Source organism: Gavia stellata, chromosome 1 (genome assembly GCF_030936135.1).
Source record: "Gavia stellata isolate bGavSte3 chromosome 1, bGavSte3.hap2, whole genome shotgun sequence".
NCBI lineage: Eukaryota > Metazoa > Chordata > Aves > Gaviiformes > Gaviidae > Gavia > Gavia stellata.
The window spans coordinates 30,140,283-30,161,959 of record NC_082594.1 but is presented as its reverse complement, the minus strand read 5'-3'; the positions used below and the strand labels follow the sequence as shown (position 1 = coordinate 30,161,959).

Genomic DNA, 21,677 nt, shown 5'->3' with positions numbered 1-21,677 from the left:
GGAGTGATCCTGTTTGCTTCTAGTCAGCTTTTCCCTGGGGAGGGCAATGTCCTGAATGTTACTGGGGTATGAAGTTGTGTAGAGAAACCTGAAAATGGACTCAGAATAAATTCCTTGAATGTTAATGAAAATTAAGAAAAGTTTAGAACAAGATGTACAAACACAAATTGTTTCTTATTACAAAGACATTCAGAAGTCTGCATGCTGTTGAAAAATAAGGAGAAACAAAGCAACTTGCTGACAAAGTGGAAAATGAGTTACCAAGTAATGATATCAAAGGAAACAACATAAATGAGATTTAAGAGGCAACTAGACAGTTTTATAGAACAGAGATTGTAATATATGGTTTTTAAAAAGAGGCAAACTGCAAAACTTGTAAGTGACTTTAACTTTACAGTAGCTTTTCATCCTTTTCCCCACCCCCATTTGTTTAAAGAAAGGGAAAATTGTCCTGGCAGCAACCATCTTGACTATGCTTAAATACTTTATCTCTGAAATTTGTAATTAAATAGCTCATCTGAAGTTTTTTTTCCACCTTCCTCCTTACTTATAGTAACATGGATATAATAGTCTTTTAAAAAGCCTTTTTTAGATTTAAAAGAGCAACAGTGAAATAGGGAATACTGGGAGTTAAAAGTAGATAAGTTTTGGAGGCAGTCCCACTGTATGTAGCAAGGTGAATGACAGGAAGTCATATGGACCTTAATCAACACTTATCTTTAATAAGACTAATTTTCTTTTCTGATCCTTTCACTGCCATGACAGTGCAATTTATTTCTGTAGAGAATTGGTTTCATAGGGGTATTATGAAATTTCAGTACCTTATAAATAGATGGGTATATGTAGTTAGCATCTGCATATGTTGTAGGGCAAAAATCTGGGAGGATATGATGAGTGCAAATGGGGGAAGGAGGGAAGGTTTAACGTGTGAGACCTGAATATTTCATTCAGAAGACAAAGAAGGGAGGTGTGCAAGTATTCCTGACGTTTGACAGAAGGTTAATAACAAAGCAAGGCTAGGGTGAGAACACAGACTCCCTAGAAGGCAAACAGTGGTATTTTAAAGTTGGTGAAGGAAGCCAACAAAGATTACTTCAAGGCAGAAGTGCAAAGAGAATGGATTTTGTATTTAGTACAAAATAATGGCAGTTGAATTGAACTCACCATTCAGTGTCATAAACCAAAGAGTGAAATGATGGGAATATTTTTCTTAAGTGATAAATTGGACATATTAAGTGCTGAGGTGAAATTTTCTTGGATTGGAATTACTTCTTGTTCTCTCCTGACCCTACAGTGGGCTTAGGGAGTGACAAATCTTTCATGAATCTAGGCAGTGGAGGAAGGAGAAGTGCAGATAGGAGATACTAAGAATCTGATGTCAGTATAGTTTAAATGCGTATGCTGGTGTCAGTTTGTTAATGCTGTCTGCTTCAATGCCACTTTGCACTGGGCTTTTTAGAATGAAAAATAAAAGAGGAAACTGTCTCTGATGCAAAAGAAATAGTTCTTTACCACCTTGAAGCTAGTTTACCATGTGCTTCTGAACTAAGTATGTAGGCATATGAACAGATAGAGCTGGCCTGTTATAGATGGAATTCAGAGGCAAGATTTTAGTTTAATGTTTGTCTGGCAAATACTGCCTGTGCATGGGTGCAGTTACTCCCTAGCAGCCCCAACAACAGCAAGTTTAAAAGGTCCAGCCCATGATCAGTAAGTGCTTGTGTAGAACGTGACCAGAAAAGATCTGGTTTAGGACTTCATGTTATAAAAGGGTCACTTCTTTTTTCACAGTCTCTCGGAAAAACTTTTATAGCAGGAGTGCCCTGTACTGAAAACAGCTTCTAGTAGTTCATATTTCCACAGATAATTATCCCGTCTTGCCAGTGATGTTTAGATAGGCCTTGGCATTTTCCGTAAAGTACTGAAATTAAGTACAAGACTTTGAAATAGACTCATTGTCTCATCTAATTGTTTTCAGTTGAAGCCAGAAAATGTACTTTAGTACTGAAGCCCTTGCCAAATAATTGTAAGATCCAGATGCTTTAAAATTAATGATTGCGTGTTCTGTTGAGTCAGCTTTTTACTTTTGCAGGTTTTTAAAAATTTAATTTCTTCGGAAAAATACATGATATCTAGTATTCTCAGAAAGTGAACAGCTTTTGTAAAGTACATGCAGCAGATATTAATAACATGTGCTGACAAAGTGAGTGCAGTAAGTCTTTACTTTTTAAATAAACCTACAAGTGTCATATAACATAAACTACTCAACACAGAGAACCATCACAGTGTATCCATTAGAAGTCTCTTACTATTAATTCAACCTTATGATTTATGGTAGCACGTGCAACACGGCTGAGGCAACGTGACTATATAATGTGAATGTTCTTTTTCTTCTCCTTCCCGCTCCCTGCCCTGTTCCTGAAGACTATGTACGGTATGCCCATGGGTTAATATCAGAATATATTCCTGAAGAACTGAGTAAGGAGTTGCTAAAGTACTTAGGGTAAGTATTGTTCCAGCTAGCTGCTAGTTTTATATGGCATGCATTAATGTCCTTTTGGTCATTTGAGATTTGTTTGTCAAGGTTGCAGTGAATGACACAATGAGGTTATATTTGCTACACTTTGAATGTGATTTTTTTAAAATGTAGATTATGCCTTTCTATTGTTCCTATGATGCTAAGGACCATGGGCTGGGGGAAAGATGTAATGTATAACTCTGATATGTCTGTTATCACAGTTGCATCATGAAACCCTGAACCGTGTATCCCATTTTAAAGCAAGGCGGGGAAGGAAATCCAAAGTTAAAGCAATTTGTCCAGAATTGTCAAGTACGAGCGGCAGAGCCAGGGGTAGAATCCTCATCCCTAGTCCTCTTTCCTTTTCGCTACTCACTCAGTGCTGCTGGGGTTTGCCTTCACTTATCTAACCTGTGTTAGTTTATATTTAAATATGGAAGGTGAGCCAGCATCCTCATCCTGGTGTTCCCTGCCAGCAGCAGACTTTGCTTGGAGAATCGCTGGGACCCTGCACCTGCCCCAGTTCAGTTCTGTTCATAGGGTTCTGTTATGGTGGCCTATGGAAAAAAGTGCAATTTGCAGTTTGAATTCCCATAGCTTAACAGTTTCATTGAAGATATGTTTACGTGCTCTATAATATCATCTTACTAATAGCCAAGGTTTTCAAAAGTAAGATGGAGTTTTCCTGTTTTGGTTGCCAGATCTAAGAACTTTTAAAAGACCCCATGTTTCTGTGTGGTGCCTGGCTCTGTTTTAGTTATCTAAGTCAGAAATACAGAGTCCATGAGCTGCTTTTTTTGTAAACGCATGCCATGTGTGAACAGCTGATAACCAAAGCAGCCTTTGTGGGGAAGGAATTACAAGCTTTAGGTTGTGCAATCCAGCTGTCTTAATTTATAACTTAAAATCTTTTGTTCTACAGGCTCCCAGAACTTAAAAGCCCAGCACCAGAGCCACCATTGAAGGTAGGAGAAAATTAAGATATTGACAGATACATTGTGTTCTAAGCTAATTTCTGTGAATTATTATTAAAACAGAAAAGGCCAAGCACTGGGTACAATACAATAAGTAAGTTGGCCTTGTGAAAAGCCAGTCTGAAATCACGCAAGAAATTTACCAGGTACTTAACATTTTTTAATAAGGAATATTTTGGTTGTTTTTCCTGTTTAAAGAAGGGGAGCGAAAGAGAGAGACATATTTTATGTTTTTGGTCAGCAGTCTTTTCATACGTGTTTTGCTTATTTAGTTTTATTGAGGTTGATGGGACAATATGACCTCATAGGTTTTCTTTCATATGTAATTTATGAGGACCCTGAAAGGGACCTCCTGGGTCATGGATTCCCAGACAACCATGTTGGATAATCTCTCATGCACCAACCATTCTTCACTGTAAGTCTCATTAGGATTTTTTATTTCCATTACTTCTCTTGGAAGACTGTTCTATAACCTCATTCCTCTGATGCTCAGAAACCTTCCTGTAAATTCCACCTTGAATTTATTCATGGCCAACTTATTCCCCTGCGCTTTTGTGCTAACATTATCATTGGTTTTTTTAATTGAAATGGCTCTTTTCCCTCCCTAACATTAGTTCTCTCAGTGTGTAAAGGGAAAACATATATCCTTTCTGTTTTCATTTTGTGAAGCCAAACTTGGTTGTGTAAGATGGGTTCTCCATTCCCTCATCATTGCAGGAACGTTTCTTTACACCTATTCCCAGATGAATTCAATTGTTTCAAAGCAGGTGACTGGTACAATACGATGGCATTCTTCCCTTCTTGTCTTAACTGGAAGTACTTTATCTCATTACATTTTAGAATCCCATTTGCCTCTATTACTGTGTGGTGTACCAGATAGCTCATAGTCATGCTGTGAATAGTTAAGACACACAGTTGGGTTTTTTCCTCCATTGCAATTCTTAGTTGATCAGCATTCAGATTTAAGAGAAATTCATGCAGTTAGCTGCTGTGTACGTGACCTTGTACTTCTGTACATTTCATGCATTTTTAATGTTTCCAGTCCTGAATCACAGAATCACAGAATGATAGGGGTTGGAAGGGACCTCTGGAGATCATCTAGTCCAACCCCCCTGCCAGAGCAGGTTCTCCTAGAGCAGATTGCACAGGAATGCGTCCAGGCGAGTTTTGGAGACTCCACAACCTCTCTGGGCAGCTTGTTCCAGGGCTCTGCCACCCTCAAAGTAACAAAGTTCCTCCTCATGTTTAGATGGAACTTCCCATGATCAAGTTTGTGCCCATTACCTCTCGTCCTGTCACTGGGCACCGCTGAAAAAAGACTAGCCCCATCCTCCTGGCACCCACCCCTTAAGTATTTATAAGCATTGATAAGATCCCACCTCAGCCTTCTCTTCTCCAGCCTAAAAAGACCCAAGTCCCTCAGCCTTTCCTCATAAGAAAGATGTTCCAGTCCCCAAATGATCTTCGTAGCCCTTTGCTGTACCCTCCCCAGCAGTTCCCTGTCCTTCTTGAACTGGGGAGCCCAGAACTGGGCACGGTACTCCAGATGCGGCCTCCCCAGGGCAGAGTAGAGGGGGAGGATAACCTCCCTTAACCTGCTAGCCACACTCTTCTTGATGCACCCCAGGATGCCATTGGCCTTCTTGGCCACAAGGGCACATTGCTGGCTCATGGTCATCCTGTTGTCCACCAGGACCCCCAGGTCCCTTTCCACAGAGCTGCTCTCCAGCAGGCCAGCCCCTAACCTGTACTGATGCACGGGGTTATTCCACCCCAGGTGCAGCACCCCACACTTGCCTTTGTTGAATTTCATAAGGTTCCTCTCTGCCCAACTCTCCAGCCTGTCCAGGTCACGCTGAATGGCAGCGCAGCCTTTCGGTGTGTCCACCACTCCTCCCAGTTTTGTGTCATCAGCAAACTTGCTGAGGGCACACTCTATCCCTTCATCCAGGTCATTGATGAATATATTGAACAGGATTGGACCTAGTACTGACCCCTGGGGAACACCATTTGTTACAGACCTCCAACTAGACTCTGTGACACTAATCACAACCCTAGGTTGTGAAGGTTCTCTGGCTTTTCCTTCATAGTGTTAAAAGCTCTTCAGGTATTCGTAATGCTACTCAGTGGTGTACACTCAGCAAATGTTAGCATGCTGTTATCTTTAATTAACAATTAATGAACATTTTGAATAGATACTGTTCATGGCACTCCACTAGCAATCTCCATCTGATCCAATGACATCCCTTTCTGCATTATTTGCCTTTGTTTCCCTTTTACCCAGTTTCTTACTTACCTTAAAATTCTTATGCAGTCTTTGTTTTCTGTAATTTCAGTTGCTTAAGTGGCACCATGTCAAGTCCTCTGGCAATCCTTCACATTTTCTGTCACCAGAAAATGTGTTATCTTTGAGAAAAAAAGATAAGTCGGTAGGCATTACCTATGTTTAGTTTTCATTTACTCTGTATCTTTAATTATTCTTTCTTCTTTCACTTTTTCTCCCCCTTCCATTTTGCTGAAGCCTACTATCACTTTTTCCTCCTCTTTACATATAGACGGGTGTTTGGCTATTGTGCAGACATTATGGTCCCTACCTGATAGAACAGTTGCCAGGTTTTGCCTCTGGACTTGTGATTTCTGACGCAGTCTCCCAACAGTGTCAGCATATTTAGTTATACTTCTATCTTGAATAGAGTGATTCCTATTCTCTTTTCTGCCCCTGTGTTTAACCTCTTCATCTTTATTGAAAACAATTTACTGAGGCAAAGGATTTATTCCGTTTTGGGGCTACACATAGATGAGCTTTAATATCTATCCAATCCTTACTGTGTAGCAGCTTCACTTTTTCTGTTTTGATTCCCTCTTTGCCTCTGTGGCTAAACAACCTTCTGCTATTTGTTTTAATTTCCTTTCCAAGGTCTTAACTCAGCTTGACTTTTTGGCAGTTCTCACTTTATCCCAGTATTACCTGACCCCTAAAGCAAATCTTTTTTTTTTTTTTTTGGCAGTCTTTTTTACCCCATTCAATGTAGAATTCCGCTTACTCCTAGTATCTTTTTTTTTTTGGGGGGGGGGGCGGTGGTGGTGACCGAGGAGGAGGAATATGTGTGCATCTGTATGAGCAAGGGGGAGCATTCATATAGTTTAGTCTGAGAAGCTCTTTCCTTCAAGATTTTTCATCTTGTTTGAAGTAAAAGATCCAAAATAACTTTTTCCATCTTTTTCTTTTACATTGCATGTGTCCTTCTGACACATCAAGTCCCTTTGCTTTGGCTTAGAGAAGTAAGGCCTATGGTTTGCAAAGTTTGCTCCTCTAGAATCAAGAACCCCACTTTTGATTATCCTTTCCATTTAATTTAAACTGAGACACCCTATGTCTACTGAAACTAGTTTACTTACTACACTGACCTTTCCTTCAATGTCCCTGCTACTTTCCGAAACAAAGTCTAAAATAACCTCATTTCTGGCTGGTTCTGTTAAGCAGTATGTCAGCTAGCACATGCAGGAATAATTGGGCCCTACTGTTATTAATAGCATTTGCTCTCCAATGTATATCCATGGATATAAGTTATTTCCATGTGGTTGGACAGTTGTTCTGGCTGCACAGTTACTTGGCCCTTTGATTTAGTTAAGAATTATCTTTATGCATTGTAAGAAATATTAAACACATCAGGAGCCAACTGATATTCATTAGCCATATAAGCATGTTACAACAACTATATTAAGCTACATGTGATGTACATTACATAGTATGTACGAATAGCTTTTATACCATTGGGATAGTTCTAAGAATCTATTTTTAAAGATAGTTTTATTTCAGCAGTTTGGTTACAGAGGAAATGAGGCTTAGAATTGTTCAGTTGTTGGGCAGTGAAATCTTGCTGAGGATCTGATTAATTTCTAGAGCACTGACCAGGGTGTGTATGATGCTTCTGTGTTTGTCTTTGCAACTTCAGAGATTAAAACAAGGCAGGCTTGTGCACTGGAACCTATAGTCTCCTTCAGACCATTTTTATTCCGTTGCATTGACATTTCTTTTCATGAGGGCAAGGTGTGTTGACAGACATAGTATAGGATTATTGCAAATAAAGAAGGGTCTAACATGTATTTCCTATTATGATAAAGTAATTGCATGTTTAGAAATGATGTTAAAGTAAATTCTGAAGGGAGGAGAGATTTAGAAACTTCAGTGGTTAACAGAAAAGCTACGACAGATTCTCCCTCTTGTAGTACAAGGGTAAACTGGGTACAGTCTGGACTCCGTGATTTAACGATTGAATCAAAATTACATGTTATTTGTATTAATTGTAAGCCATTGATCTTGTGTTGTAATTGTCATACTGTCCAGTTTGTCAGCATAGGGAGTCTGGCATTGGCAGATGATGACCGACATCTACAAAGAATATGTAGTCTCTGCTACAACTAAACAGCAAATGTTTTGCTGAAATGCAAATATTTTGTTGTAAGTTTTAAAAACTTGTTTATCAGATTCCAAAAAGAGGAGCATAGTAATTATTCATTAGATTGTCATTTGAAAATGTAATCACAGCACAGTAAACAGCCTCCTAGAGAGGCTGATCCAGATCCCATTGAAATCAAAAGAAAAGGCTGCTGTTGGATCTGGTTCTAAGAACTGAGAAATCTAAGCTGCAGACCTGGCTTCTGTGCCAAAGAGAGAGAAGGAGGGAGGGAGGGAGAGAGAGAGATCACAAGCACCATAAACAAAATGAATAAAACAGGATCTTAAAATGTGTGGTACCATCCAAGTTGCTTGCAAAATCACTCTCTTTGGCACAAAAACTAGGAAGGCCACAGTTTAGATTTCACAGGATATTAAGGACAGGGTAGTAATATCAGATATATAATGATAATAAAAATACAGAGTTGTAAAATACTATATACGGTTTTTTTCCCTTTTGGAAACCTATCAGGAAGTTTTTACCTTTAAACTAAACACATGCTCACAGTTTATGGAAAGAAATATTCATTCTTACGGCCTGATCATGTGAAGTGCTGAGAACCGTTCACTTCCATTATTTCTGAAGTTAGAAGGCACCCAGCACATGCAGAGTCAAGCTTCTTAATATACTGTTGGATTCAAGTGATGAAGCAGTCAACAGAACTATGTCAGTGTTTCACTGTTGCCAAACTGTAGAAACTAATTACTTCTAAAGGTTGTGCACAAACAGATAATAGACTAGATGACGATCCACTTGTGTTGGCAGATAGCAATAACACTAGAGTTGCTGCACAGTTCCATGAGACCATGGGGGCCAGAGTCTGGTTCTCTGGCTGTTAGACACTGACTTCCAACAGCTGCTCCATAAAGGTTCTCTAAATAGACTCTGACACCAAAGTCACAATCATGGAAGTTAAAAACAGGATTCAAGTGATTTCTAGAAGTCATTCTTCAGAAGGCTAGAAAGAAGAAAATGCTTCCCATGACACTGAATGATCTCTTCTGAATGCTGTAGTGATGGTATATATTCACGTGTAAAGAAGACAATTACAAAGAGGAATCTTCCACTGTTACTGCAGATTCTTCAGTTGATTGCCAGTCCTATTTTGGTGCTATGGTTACGTTATAAAGCCAAAGCTTTAAACTTCCATATGTGTACATCATAAAAGTGGTTGACAGAACAACTTCCTCACTCTAACATTTCAGAAAAGGAAATTATCAGATGTCCCTGTGGAAGCAGAAGAAGACTATACTAAGTTTAACAGCAGCAATCTGAAAACCAAAAAGGTAAGCAAGCCTTGCATTCATGCCTGTTTTGATAAAGTGTAGATTAATATCCAATATTAGCACAGAGTGCCTATTTTTCTCCTCCAAAACACATCAGAAAAACAAATATAAAATGGCAGATGTCTGTAGTTATATCTCCTTGAACTTTTCATTGAGGTTTAATTTGACTTTCATAGTCTTAATGTCCCATTGAACTCTTCTATACTGTTACTGTTTGACTGTAATTTATCAGTGAACATTACAGTGAACCTCACAGACTTTGACATGTGTTAAGGTGCTCAGCTAATGTTTGCAAAGCTCTTTGAGATCTTTAAATGAGAAGTCCTATGGCTTAATGATAGCAACTGTTAAATTTCAGTTATTTGAAAAAGAAACAAAGATGGCAGCATTCACTTAAATTCCAAGGGATGCTAAGACAAGCTTTATTTTTACCTAGAAATACTGCTTGCATGCTTACTTATGTCAACTTAATGAAATTAAATCAACACAGAGCTTGCTGATTGCCAGCTCCAACGCAAGTTTGGAGGCCAGTTCAAATCTAAGTCCAGTGGTGCCTGCCACTGTATTATTCCTAGGAGAGTAACAGAGATGTGAAAAGAAATAGATTCTGTCTGTGTGTGCCAAAGTTGTGAGGCTTGCATTGGCTTATTTCTCTGAACATTCAAAGAAAATTAATCCTTCTCCAGTCCATTGGGAACCAAAAAGGCCCTCTGTGCTGCTCTTGTGACCTTCAGACTAATGCTGACTACTCTTTATCCCTTTGCAAAGAGAAGCAGCTGGTGACAGATGCATTCCTTTCTCCCCCCCAAAAGCCCCAGAATTTTTTGTATTCGGGGCACGTGCTAGTTTTGAACTAAGAAGAGGATTGCCCCGTAAGTGAAGGTGATCAATAGTTTAAAATATGCATGTTTCCCCCCTTCCCCATTACATACCTATAGCTTTTGAACTGATCATAAAGATAGAAATAGACTGAGGAGAGAGAATTCATTTTAACATTAAATATGATTTACTTCTGAAATAATGAAGCACATTGATGAGAGAATCTGGGAAAGAAAAGATAGCTCTTGGACTCTGTACAGTATACTACTCTTTTTTAAATACTTTGGCAGTGTTTTTGTTTGTATAGTAACACAGACGATCATACTGTTGTTGCGTATCTCCATCCTATCCACAACCTTCTAGCTGATCCCAAATATTGTAATTGTGAAGTTCTGCAGACTGAGGAGTATCATAAAGAAAGGTCAATACAAAGTTTTCTTAATAGGGAAAACAGCTAGAGATTTAAAACATAACATTCTAAAATGTAAGACAGAAAAGAGGTCAGCTCTATAAAAAGTGGCTCATAAAATGTGTTGTAGGTGTAAAAGCCTGGGAAGTTGTCCCAGTGGATGCGAAGTGCTTTGCAAATGTTAGTTACCTTCTTCATTCTTAGTTCTTCCATCTCTTTTCCCTTTATTTCACTGTGCATAGAGTCTTTGATAGTAAATCAGTGTGAATTATTCATCATCTGTAATGCAAGGCTGTAATTCAGCCTGCTGACAGCATAATCATGAGACTGAGTCGGAGGGTATAGTATGCATTTGTTATATTGCATGCATTATTCCTTTTAATGTACGCTCGGGGATTATCCCAAAGTAAATGTTTGAGTTGGGATACTTCATTCTGCAGAAAGGAAAGGTGTTTCACCTCCTTGTCCTTGTAATTGATTCTCTGTCTTTGTCTGAGATTAAGTAATTTGTGACAATTATTTTTCTGTTTGAATAATCTCAAATTTATTTAGTAAGGTTTTTCTCCTACAAAGCCTGCAGAACATTATCTTTACTGTTGTATACTAAAAAAGCAATTCAACTTCTTGCTTGACTTCTGTGTTTAGGAGTTTGTAGCTTATACTCCCCTCCTATTGAGATGCTGCTTAACTTTTTCTCTTTATCATTTCACTAACAGGCAATCAGCAAGATGTCTGCAGCACAGAAGGCTCTGGCCAAAGTTGATAAGAGTGGAATGAAATCCATTTCTACTTTCTTCAGCTCCAAACCTAAAGCATCAAAATAAAGGCTTGTTCTTGAAAAGAGTTTTATACAGTGATTATTTTTATGTTAAGCTAAAGATGTCTCCTGGGTTTTTTTGTTAGTATAGCATATGCAGGGCACGTCTGCATACATGGTGGAGTGTGATGAAGAGATCTGTGAGCTAGTGTGGGACAGAGCTGTTGTGTCTCAGTGGGTCAAGGCAGTACCATGCAGATATTCCAGCCTGGGTCAAGAAGACAGCCTGGCTGCATTAGCATGGTCCTGTGAGCTGAGAAGCAAGGTTTAGCATGGTACCGTACTGTACTGCTGCTTATTCTAAGAGGAAGCTCAGTCAAGGGCACCACAGAGTTTTCTCCATGGCACTCCATTCTGGGCTGGAAACCTGCCCTCCTTTGAGTTTTTAAGGAGAGATTTTTCATTCATCAGGAGCATTGTTTTGAGACTTTCTGGAGATTTTTACCCAGTATGACACCAGAGTAGGATGGCATCATTAGATTTTTATGTTGACCCAAATCTAAGTGCTGATGTAAGTATTGTGGTTGGTGGCAATTTATTGAGGCAAAGATAGTGTCTATATTGGGATTTGGGTTGTTCTGAATATGCTAGAAACAAATTGCAATAAATGTCAATGTGCATGTAATACAATAAAGTGCTTTGTGTAACAAATTTGTGCTTGTTGTATTTGCTGTATCTTTCAAGAGTTAGATTAGGCTTCAGGACATTTCTTAAGGCGTTTTGGTATTTTCCTGTGTATCAATTTTAATCCTTAAAGAATTACAACATCACTTCGGGCTTACCTGATAAATCTCTTAACACATAGCAATATAGGGGTATTTTTATGTTCAGTTTCGAGGTTAATAGGTCCTTAGAAAAATAATTAGGGAAAGATTTATTTAAAGGCAAAACTGGGGCTTTTAAAGAAGCCTGTTTGGAGCTGGATGCGTAATTCAGAAGCTTGAGTATGAGCGTCTTGGATAAGGTTTAATTTTATGAAGTTTTGCACAAGGTAGGACTGTTACTTAAAATGCACTACTCACTTTTGGGTGTGTTCTTTCCTCATTACAGAGTATTCCTGTATATTCAGAGGGATAGCTATCTGCTATCACAGAATCATTAAGGTTGGAAAAGACCTGTAAGATCATCAAGTCCAACCATCAACCAAAAAAAACCCACCACCATGCCCATTAAGCCATGTCCCACAATGCCACGTTCACACGTTCCTTGAATACCTCCAGGGAGGGTGACTCCACCACTTCCCTGGACAGTTTATTCCAGTGTGTCACCGCTCTCTCAGTGAAGAAATTTTTCCTAATATCCAGTCTGAACCTCCCCTGGCGCAACTTGAGGCCATTTCCTCTTGTCCTGTCACTAGGCACTTGGGAGAAGAGACCAACACCCACCTCTCTGCAACCCCCTTTCAGGTAATTGTAGAGAGTGATGAGGTCTCCCCTCAGCCTCCTCTTCTCCAGGCTGAACAACCCCAGTTCCCTCAGCCGCTCCTCATAAGACTTGTGCTCCAGACCCCTCACCAGCTTCGTTGCCCTTCTCTGGACACGCTCCAGCACCTCAATGTCCTTCTTGTAGTGAGGGGCCCAAAACTGAACACAGGATTCGAGGTGCGGCCTCACCAGAGCCAAGTACAGGGGCACGATCACTTCCCTGCTCCTGCTGGCCACACTATTTCTGATACAGGCCAGGATGCCATTGGGCTTCTTGGCCACCTGGGCACACTGCTGGCTCATATTCAGCCAGCTGTCGACCAACACCCCCCAGGTCCTTTTCTGCAGGGCAGCTTTCCAGCCACTCGTCCCCAAGCCTGTAGTTTTGCATGGGGTTGTTGTGGCCAAAGTGCAGGACCCAGCACTTGGCCTTGTTGAACCTCATACAATTGGCCTTGGCCCATCGATCCAGCCTGTCAGATCCCTCTGCAGAGCCTTCCTACCCTCAAGCAGATTAACACTCCCGCCTAACTTTGTGTCATCTGCAAACTTGCTGAGGGTGCGCTCGATCCCCTCATCCAGATCATCGATAAATATCTTTAACAAGACCAGCCCCAAAACTGAGCCCTGGGGAACACCGCTTGTGACCGGCTGCCAACTGGATTTCACTCCATTCACCACGACTTTCTGGGCTTGACCGTCCAGCCAGTTTTTTACCCAGTGAAGAGTGCACCTGTCTAAGCCACAAGTCACCACCTTTTCCAGGAGAATACTGTGGGAGACAGTGTCAAAGGCTTTACTAAAGTCCAGGTAGAAAACGTCAACAGCCTTTCCCTCATCCACTAGGCAGGTCATCTGGTCATAGAAGGAGATCAGGTTGGTCAAGCAGGACCTGCCTCTCATGAACCCATGCTGGCTGGGCCTGATCCCTTGATTGTCCTGCACGTGCCCTGTGAGCACCCTCAGGATGAACCTCTCCATAATGTTTCCCAGCACCGAGGTCAGGCTGACAGACCTGTAGTTCCCTGGATCCTTCCGGCCCTTCTTGTAGATGGGTGTCACGTTGGCAAGCCTCCAGTCATCTGGGACCTCCCCCGTTAACCAGGACTGTTGATAAATGATGGAGAGTGTCTTGGCAAGCTCCTCCGCCAGCTCCCTCAGCACCCTTGGGTGGATGCTGTCAGGCCACATAGACTTGTGAGTGTCCAGGTGGCATAGCAGGTCGTTAACTGCTTCCTCCTGGATCATGGGGAGTTTATTTTGCTCTCCATCCTTGTCTTCCAGCTCAGGGAGTTGAATACCCTGAGGATAGCTGGTGTGGCTGTTAAAGACTGAGGCAAAGAAGGCATTAAGTACCTCAGCCTTTTCCTCATCCTTCGTGACAATGTTCCCCCCCGCATCCAGTAAAGGATGGAGATTCTCCTTGGCTCTTTTTTTGTTGTTAATGTATTTATAGAAACATTTTTTGTTATCCCTTACGACTGTGGCCAGGTTGAGCTCTAGCTGGGCTTTTCCCTTTCTCATTCCCTCTCTGCATGACCAAACGAGGTCCTTGTACTCTTCTTCAGTTGCCTGCCCCTCCTTCCAAAGGTGATAAACTCTCCTTTTTTTCCTGAGTCCCAGCAAAAGCTCCCGGTTCAGCCAGGCCGGTCATCTTCCCCGCCGGCTCTTCTTACAGCACATGGAGTCTGCTTGCTCCTACGCCTTTAAGATTTCCTTCTTGATGAAGAAGGTCCAGCCTTCCTGGGCCCCTTTGCCCTTCAGGATCATCTCCCAAGGGACCCTCTCAACCAGTGTCCTGAACAGGCCGAAGTCTGTCCTCCAGAAGTCCATCGTAGTGGTATTGCTGACCCCGCTCTGATGCAACTTCCCTGATTCTCAGGATTGAAAAAGAGATGGAGTCAATGGGATCATTTGTATAGGTCTAGCCAGTTCTGCATGAGACTAGCTCACAGTTTCATCCACCAGTTGTTGCACTTAGGCATTACTGTGGATCAACTACAATGTGTGTTTTAGAAACACACTCTTAAAATACGTCATTCTTTGCTACTTCAGCTCAGTAGAGAATCTCCCTTAATAATGGGGAGTTTCAGAGAAAGTAGGAGTTTCTTCATCTTTAGTAACTATGCCATTTTTCCACTTCAAACTTACTTGCTGCCATTTACAACCCATGAATTACGGTGGTGTCTGTTAGGTTAAAGAGCTCTGTGGCATTCTCTTCCAACCTGAAATGAATGAGAAGCCTTTCTGTGTGTTGTTGGTGGTTTTGCAATTGCTGTTAGGGCTTGTGTATGCCTTTCAAACCAGTGTTTTTTCCAAAGTTTCGGGCATAGTTTGTAAATGGGGAAGTCAGTATGGTTGGAATTCCAGATAGAGGAAAATACTTGGAAATCTATGGAATTATTCTCTCTGATTACAGAGAGATTTATTTAACAAATGCGGATGGCCTCCCAATAGTGTACAGTTAATGTTCCCTGTTCTGAAAATGTTTGTCTGAAGTCGATTATCTAGAACCAAAATGCAGTTCCTTAGAAGAAAATGCTTTTCAGACATTCTAAGGAATCACTACTGTAAGTCTTCCTTATCTCTGAAAATCAGCCTGTAGTACTAGCATTTGAACATGGGTTGAGACGTGTGTGATTCAGATGCAGAGATTTTATTGATTTTTCAGTTAGAATCATTATGCCAAGCCATTTGGTACTTCAATAAAATTCCAGTCATGAATGTCAACTTTCTGTAACGTTGTAAGGGGGTGGGGAGCAGTAGGGGACACAAAAAAACCCGGGAATTACTACATGGAGCCATAAAGAAATTCCTGTTATACCACACTCCCTTGTTGTTCAGTTGTCTTAGCAGAATTTCACCAGCCCTATCAATAAAGTTTCCTTTTCTGACATTAACTATTAGACGAGTTTAAAAATTAATAGTAGGTGTCAACGTATGTGACAATTTCTATGTGCCCCACCTTTGGAATTGCCATCTTGCTTTTTTTCCTACCTTACTTGTCTAGGCTGTAAGTGAAGACGAGCCCTAGAGCAGCACGTATTGGTTTATCCAATGGGTCGTTGCTAAGGTTAGAAAGAACTAGCATTTGGTGAGCCCAGAATTGCAGTCCAATTTGCAGCCCAATTGCAGTCATGAACTGGAAGGGTTAGATTTTGAAAAACATTCAGCCTGGCCCAGTGGTTTATTTGACAGTCAAAGAAACCCCCCAACTTCATATGAGTAGGAGAAGGGATGCACCAGTGATGACAACTTTTGAAAACCACCACTCAAAGTGTAGGATAATGTTACGGAAAAAAAAAAGGAAAAAGAACAGGCACATACTGTCATGTTAATGGAGAAGTTTTGTGCAGTAAGCAACATCTTAGGGAGTATTTTGGTAAATGAGAGGAATGGAATGTGTATCTATTGATGGAAAGCCAATTACAAGCACTTAGAAGATGTTGAGAAGGCAGACAAGCATGGGATGGATGTTTGAGTGGAAAACCAAGAGTGGGAGAGAGTTACATTAGAAACAGGAACTATGAGTTTGACAGATAGATGGTAGAAGCTCTTCTGGATATTTGAATCTGCTAGTTTCAGGGGTTTGGGTTTTAATAGTTCAAAAGTTCTGTGGAATAGATTTTGGAAATGCGTCTTTTCATTGACTGAACAGTTCAAGAACCTTTCTTCTAAGAAAAAGTCCCAGTTTCTCTGGTCAGAATTTAGGACAGAAGGAGGACAATTCTGAAAGAGATGGGAGGCCTTTGTGTTGACTTCTGATCTGGGGTACCAATTTTTTTTTCTTTCTCTGTACATGAATTTCACATCTGTCGCTGCACTAAACGACTAAGTCTAGAGTTCTTCCTCTGTGCATAGATGCGTTGTGCTATAATGTGTCACATCTCGACTCAGCTATGCCATAACTTACAACAATAGTAATTTTATTAGTGACTGTGCTTTTGGTTGAGCAGGAATTTGTGCATGACAAAAAAAATAAGCCGTTTCCAAAAGCCATTAGAGCTTTCACGTGAAAACAAAAACTCTTTTCCCTTTAGGAAAGAATGAAATACATTTAGTAACTTTGAAACTTCCTCAACATGTAGCTGTAAGAAGTTATGAAGAGCATGTGGTGCCAAATACATAAAACAATATTTCCTACCACAATGAGGATTTAAATTTAGTTACTATGGCTGGCCAGCAGTAGCAGTAGGTCATTATGAAGTGCTGCTTTGCTATTTCTTCCTTGGTTAGCTTAGTATGAAACAATATGCCAGCACCTTTATAGAAATGTGGTCTGTCTTTATTTCTTTTTGGCGTTAACATGCCATCTCTACATGTTCATGTAAATATCTGATGAGTTGTGATGCTTTTATAGTTGTTGTTTTGGGATTAAGCAGCTCTTACATTTCCACTTTTTTAGACTTCACGTTGCAAATGGATTGACATCAGTGGGCATGGAAAACTTCATACGGAAATACCAGCACTGACATAGGGATATGTAAGGGTTGGACTTGCACATCATTTTCAGTCTTAAGTAATAAACTTAGTTCTATTTGTAGAAGTGGCAATTGATGATTTGAATATTTTCAGTGGAAAAGGCGGCATAGTTGGCAGAATTTGCATTCAGATCTGAAATTCAGAAGAGTTCAGTGATGCTTGTTTTCAGGTGTTCAGTTGCATCTGACTTGATGTTTTTTAGAGGGAGATTAAATGCATGGATGCTTATTTGAATAGATTAATGTTTATGACTAGGGTTTTCTCTTTCCTTTTTAGATGCCTGAGCAAAGACACGCAAAGAAGAAATGAAAGGAGCATAAGGAGACTTGCTAATATTATTTTAACTTGCCATAATCTCAAAGCAGCTTTTAAAGGCTTTTTTTACGCACTTTCTGAAAATAAATGCTTGAAGTTAGACATGCCCTGTTCCAAGAAAAAGCAAATCTCAGCAGATTAACATTGTTAAATATGCGGTGTGTTAAACATACACTGCTTCAAATTTTATAGCTTATACACTATTGGTCTATCGGGCCCTTCCAGGAAAGCACTTACGAGCATGCCTAATGTTAAGCACATGAGCAGTGATCTTAAAGTCAGCAGTGTTGTTCGTGTGGATAAGTGCTTTGCTGGATCAGCGCCTAAAGTCCTGTTAGGTGCTGAGCATCCTGATCCATATCCAGCAAAGCACTTACGTCCGTGCTTATCTTGAAGTGGAAGAGCCAGTCTAACTAATATTTGTGCATTAATGTTCACCATAAAATTTCTCTTGGCACAATGACTCACATGCTTAAAATTAAGCACCTGCCTAAGTATTTTGCAAGGTCAGAGCAACAGCATCCTTGAGCAAGTCTTATATAATTACTTGGTTTTGTAAGAATTTTCTTTTTTTGTACTCGTCATTTTTTAACAGAGTATATTATTTTAGTGGCCATAATTACAAGTTTTAGAAGCTTCATAGCAAAATACGTTGCATGCAGTTTTCTTTCTTACACAAAATCGAGCCAAATTCAGCAAGATGGCCTTTTTGGACTAGAATTCCATTGTTCAGACTTAGAATCATCCAAAATGAAAAAAGTTAACTCTTTTTTTTTTAGGACATCTACATTTTATGAAATTATTTCACTGAGTTCGATTGAAATTATTTTGTCCAACCCTGACCTTTTATCCAGAAGATGTCACGTAGCTCTGGTTGTGCGGACAGTCTGACTCTTGAAGTGCGAAAGCTTGAGGTAGGATGTGTGTTCAGAAGGGGAGATGGAGAAGTTGCATTTTGATTTTACTTCCTTTTTTCTAAGGGATTGAAACCTTAGAAACATGTATAAAATAACATGCACATTTTGTGTTGAGAATTGAACCAAAACCTATGTAATCCTCTTGGTAAAAAAAAAGACCTAATTATTTATTATTTTTTTTAGTCATGTAAGAGACACTTTCTGTGGAGTGAACTTCAACCAAAATGTCAACCTGAATCTACATAAAACATGCAGAAAATGGATGCCAATGAGATCCTTAAGTGATCTGTGTCAGATGCAGTCTGATGTTTTTTAACTTAAATACCTGTTTATCAAACTACCATTAGTATCTAACTGTTTGCTACAAAACTTTTTAGAATTAGTAAGTGACAGGATTTTGAACATAATGAATGTGTACTTCTATAAATTCTAACTGCGACCCCAGTTCACAAGACACCTACAGCTAATGGCCAAAATATTCTGTAGAGCTTGAATATATTTGAAGCATTCTAGGTAAGAAGTAAAAAAATATTTTGCTTCCACTCTGGCAAATTCTGCCTATCTTCAAGTCAAACGAGAGCTCCAGGAAGAGTTTATTAGGACATTGCTGAAAAATAAATTCCAAGACAAAGAGGCAATAGCTTATTCAACTTTCTTTTCAACTGATTCTGATCAACACTCTTTCAGAATATGAAAAACCTGAACTGTTAACCATTTAGAAATCATGTATGAAAGGAAATGTAATCCGAATGCTTATTTTAGAAATTTGCACTGAATTCTTTTTGTTATTTTTATACTTGTCTGGTTAAGCAATGTGCACTGGCCCTTTTCAAGGAAAAAATATTTATTTTAACATAGTTTTCTAGGCAGTACTGCAAGAATATTGTTTGGGTCCAAGATGAAATTTCTATTTTTCTAGCTTATATTAGAAAAATGCTTGATGTATGAATGAGATTATATATTTCGGTAAGGTGTGATTCCATTTTTTTGCAAGATTTTATTTTTAATTAATGTACAAGAAATAAATAAATGCCTTTGGAATAATTTGTTGATTATGACTTCATTAATTTCACAGATAATACAAAGAAAAATGCAGTGCAGTCAGACTACTAACACTGACAGCCTCCACAATCTAGTCAGTAACTTGGACTGAGTTGAAGGAAATAATGAATCTTGAGATAGATATGAATCTAAAAGTTCATTAAGACAGATTCAGTAAAGCAGTTAAGCTAATCCTTGAGGACCTTACTGTACAGATGTTGTAGTGAAAACCCATTTTTGTGTACATATAGTTGTTGGCCTAAGTACTCTGGCCATTTTGATTTTCATGAATGTGGTGGTGAATCTCTGAGTGATTGGGGGATGAGGCAAGTCAAGGTGAGGAGAATGATGCGATATTAATGTCATTTTTTACATATTTCGTGTTCTTCGCCATCACATATGTAGTATATAGGTGTTCCGTCACAGACTTACACAGAACTGAGAGACAATTCTTTTCCATGTTTTTTGTAGCAGTTAATCAAACACAAGGGAAAAGCTGTTCCTCTGCCAAAACATTGTCCTGGTATCACCATGATGCTGTGCTAAGTGCTGACATGAGGCTTAAAGGCTGTTAGGGAAGTTATTGCCATTTCATTTGTAAAATCCAGAGAAGAAGGGGCAAAGCAAAGGTGGTGGTTTTTTTATTTGGCATTCAAGTTGGTTTATTGGTATTAATGAGAATCAAGCAAGAAAAGTAGTAAGGTTTGTACCCTTTCATAAACCCATCACTCACCAGCACTTATCTGTAGAAACAGAATTACCAGTGCTAAGGACAAAGCACTAAGGCAGCTTCCATTTAAATATGAAATAGCATTTACACTGCTTAGCTCAATAAAGTCAAATCACAAAGTAATGCAAAGACTAAAGAAAATGGCACATTGCTTTACGTCTTTAACGAACTGCCATAGCTCAAGCGTCTAAGCTTAGCTCTTTAGTACTGTCCGTGTGCACAACTCTTAAGTCTCACAGGGTCTGTCACATTGCAAATTGCCCTAATTTTTCCAAAGCTCCCTTTTAAAATGCATTTGGTACCCTGAGATGGTTGCAAAGCAAGCAACATTAGCACAGGTAAAAAAATGCCCCAGTGAGGCTCATCAGTGTTAAAAAAGGCAAGCTAATAGAAAAGTGAAAAGCTGTGCTTTAAAATCTGGCTTCTAATTTGGGGTTATGCTCATTGTGCTCACCCTTTGTCTTTTCAGTCTGAGGGCCTGATTCTTTTTCAAAAGATGCTAACTTGGTACAGCCCCACCTCGCCTGACTTCAGGCCACCCAAGCAAACTGTTTCAGAACAGGCACCCCCATTCATGAAGACAGCCAAAATCAAAGCTTTCTGCAACCCTATGAACGAGTGAAGCTGGTCCTGGTTGTGAATGGAACCACCAGGCGCTTCCTCTTGAATTCCCTCGGCAGCTGGTATTGCTAGAGGTTCTTCATAAACAGTTCAAACTTGATATAGTAGGAGTGAAAGTAAAAAAATAGCTGATATATTTTCTGATCTTGTAGTCAGTCCTACATCAGAGAAACTGAACAGAATGGTTACAGAGGTTGGTAGCGAGGGATAACTGAAGCCATTAAGGAGTCATTCCACTTCATTTTAACCACCTGAAAGTTAGGTGTCTACGCACCTTTTCACAGTTTCGCTGTTATTAATAGAGAGCATCCTGAAAAGGTGACTTTTGTATTCCAGGAAGCATTGTCCACTGGAGCTGTGGCTTTTTCTCATGCATAGTGAGATGTGTGCCTGCACACAAAATTTGTAGATGGCTGCCTTCAGCATGAATGCAGTGCCTTCCAGAATTGGAGGTAGTCCTGTATTTGAGGAACTGAATTTAGCCTCCAGGCTAGACGGGATGGGTCAGGCTCTCAAGATCTCTTTAGCTTTCCAGTAAGTATTGTTTCTCTCTCTCTTGTCTCTCCTCATTTTATAAATACATGATAAACTTCATTTTTAAGCTGTTCTGTTGGGAGAGGAAACATCCCCTCCCCACCCTACAGATTATATTCTGCAGTGTTGCCATATTGTTTTCCCTTACAGCCCACTAAAAAAATAATTGAAATTTTCCCCTATTACCCCCCCCTCCAAATTACTGTTCTACGTTTGAGAGGGCAATATTTGTTTGTAATAATTTTGCAGTCCACTGTCTGGTGCCTAAAACATTCCCATCAGCCCACAAGGAAGCACTGAGAAATTGGACTAGACTATCTGCTTTATCTG

The 21,677-nt window shown here is 39.8% G+C and overlaps 1 protein-coding gene across 2 annotated transcripts in view; it reads left to right on the top strand.

Moving 5' to 3' along the window:
* RNASEH2B (ribonuclease H2 subunit B) overlaps positions 1-11,912 on the top strand; it is a 40,502-nt gene extending 28,590 nt beyond the window's left edge. For both annotated transcript variants that reach the window (XM_059820913.1, XM_059820906.1), the window contains exons 8-11: positions 2,425-2,503; positions 3,441-3,483; positions 9,158-9,238; positions 11,183-11,912. In XM_059820913.1, coding sequence (XP_059676896.1) covers positions 2,425-2,503; positions 3,441-3,483; positions 9,158-9,238; positions 11,183-11,290 — 311 coding nt within the window. In that variant the 3' untranslated portion in view covers positions 11,291-11,912. The remainder of the gene's footprint in view (positions 1-2,424; positions 2,504-3,440; positions 3,484-9,157; positions 9,239-11,182) is intronic.
* The last annotated feature ends 9,765 nt before the right edge of the window (positions 11,913-21,677 follow it).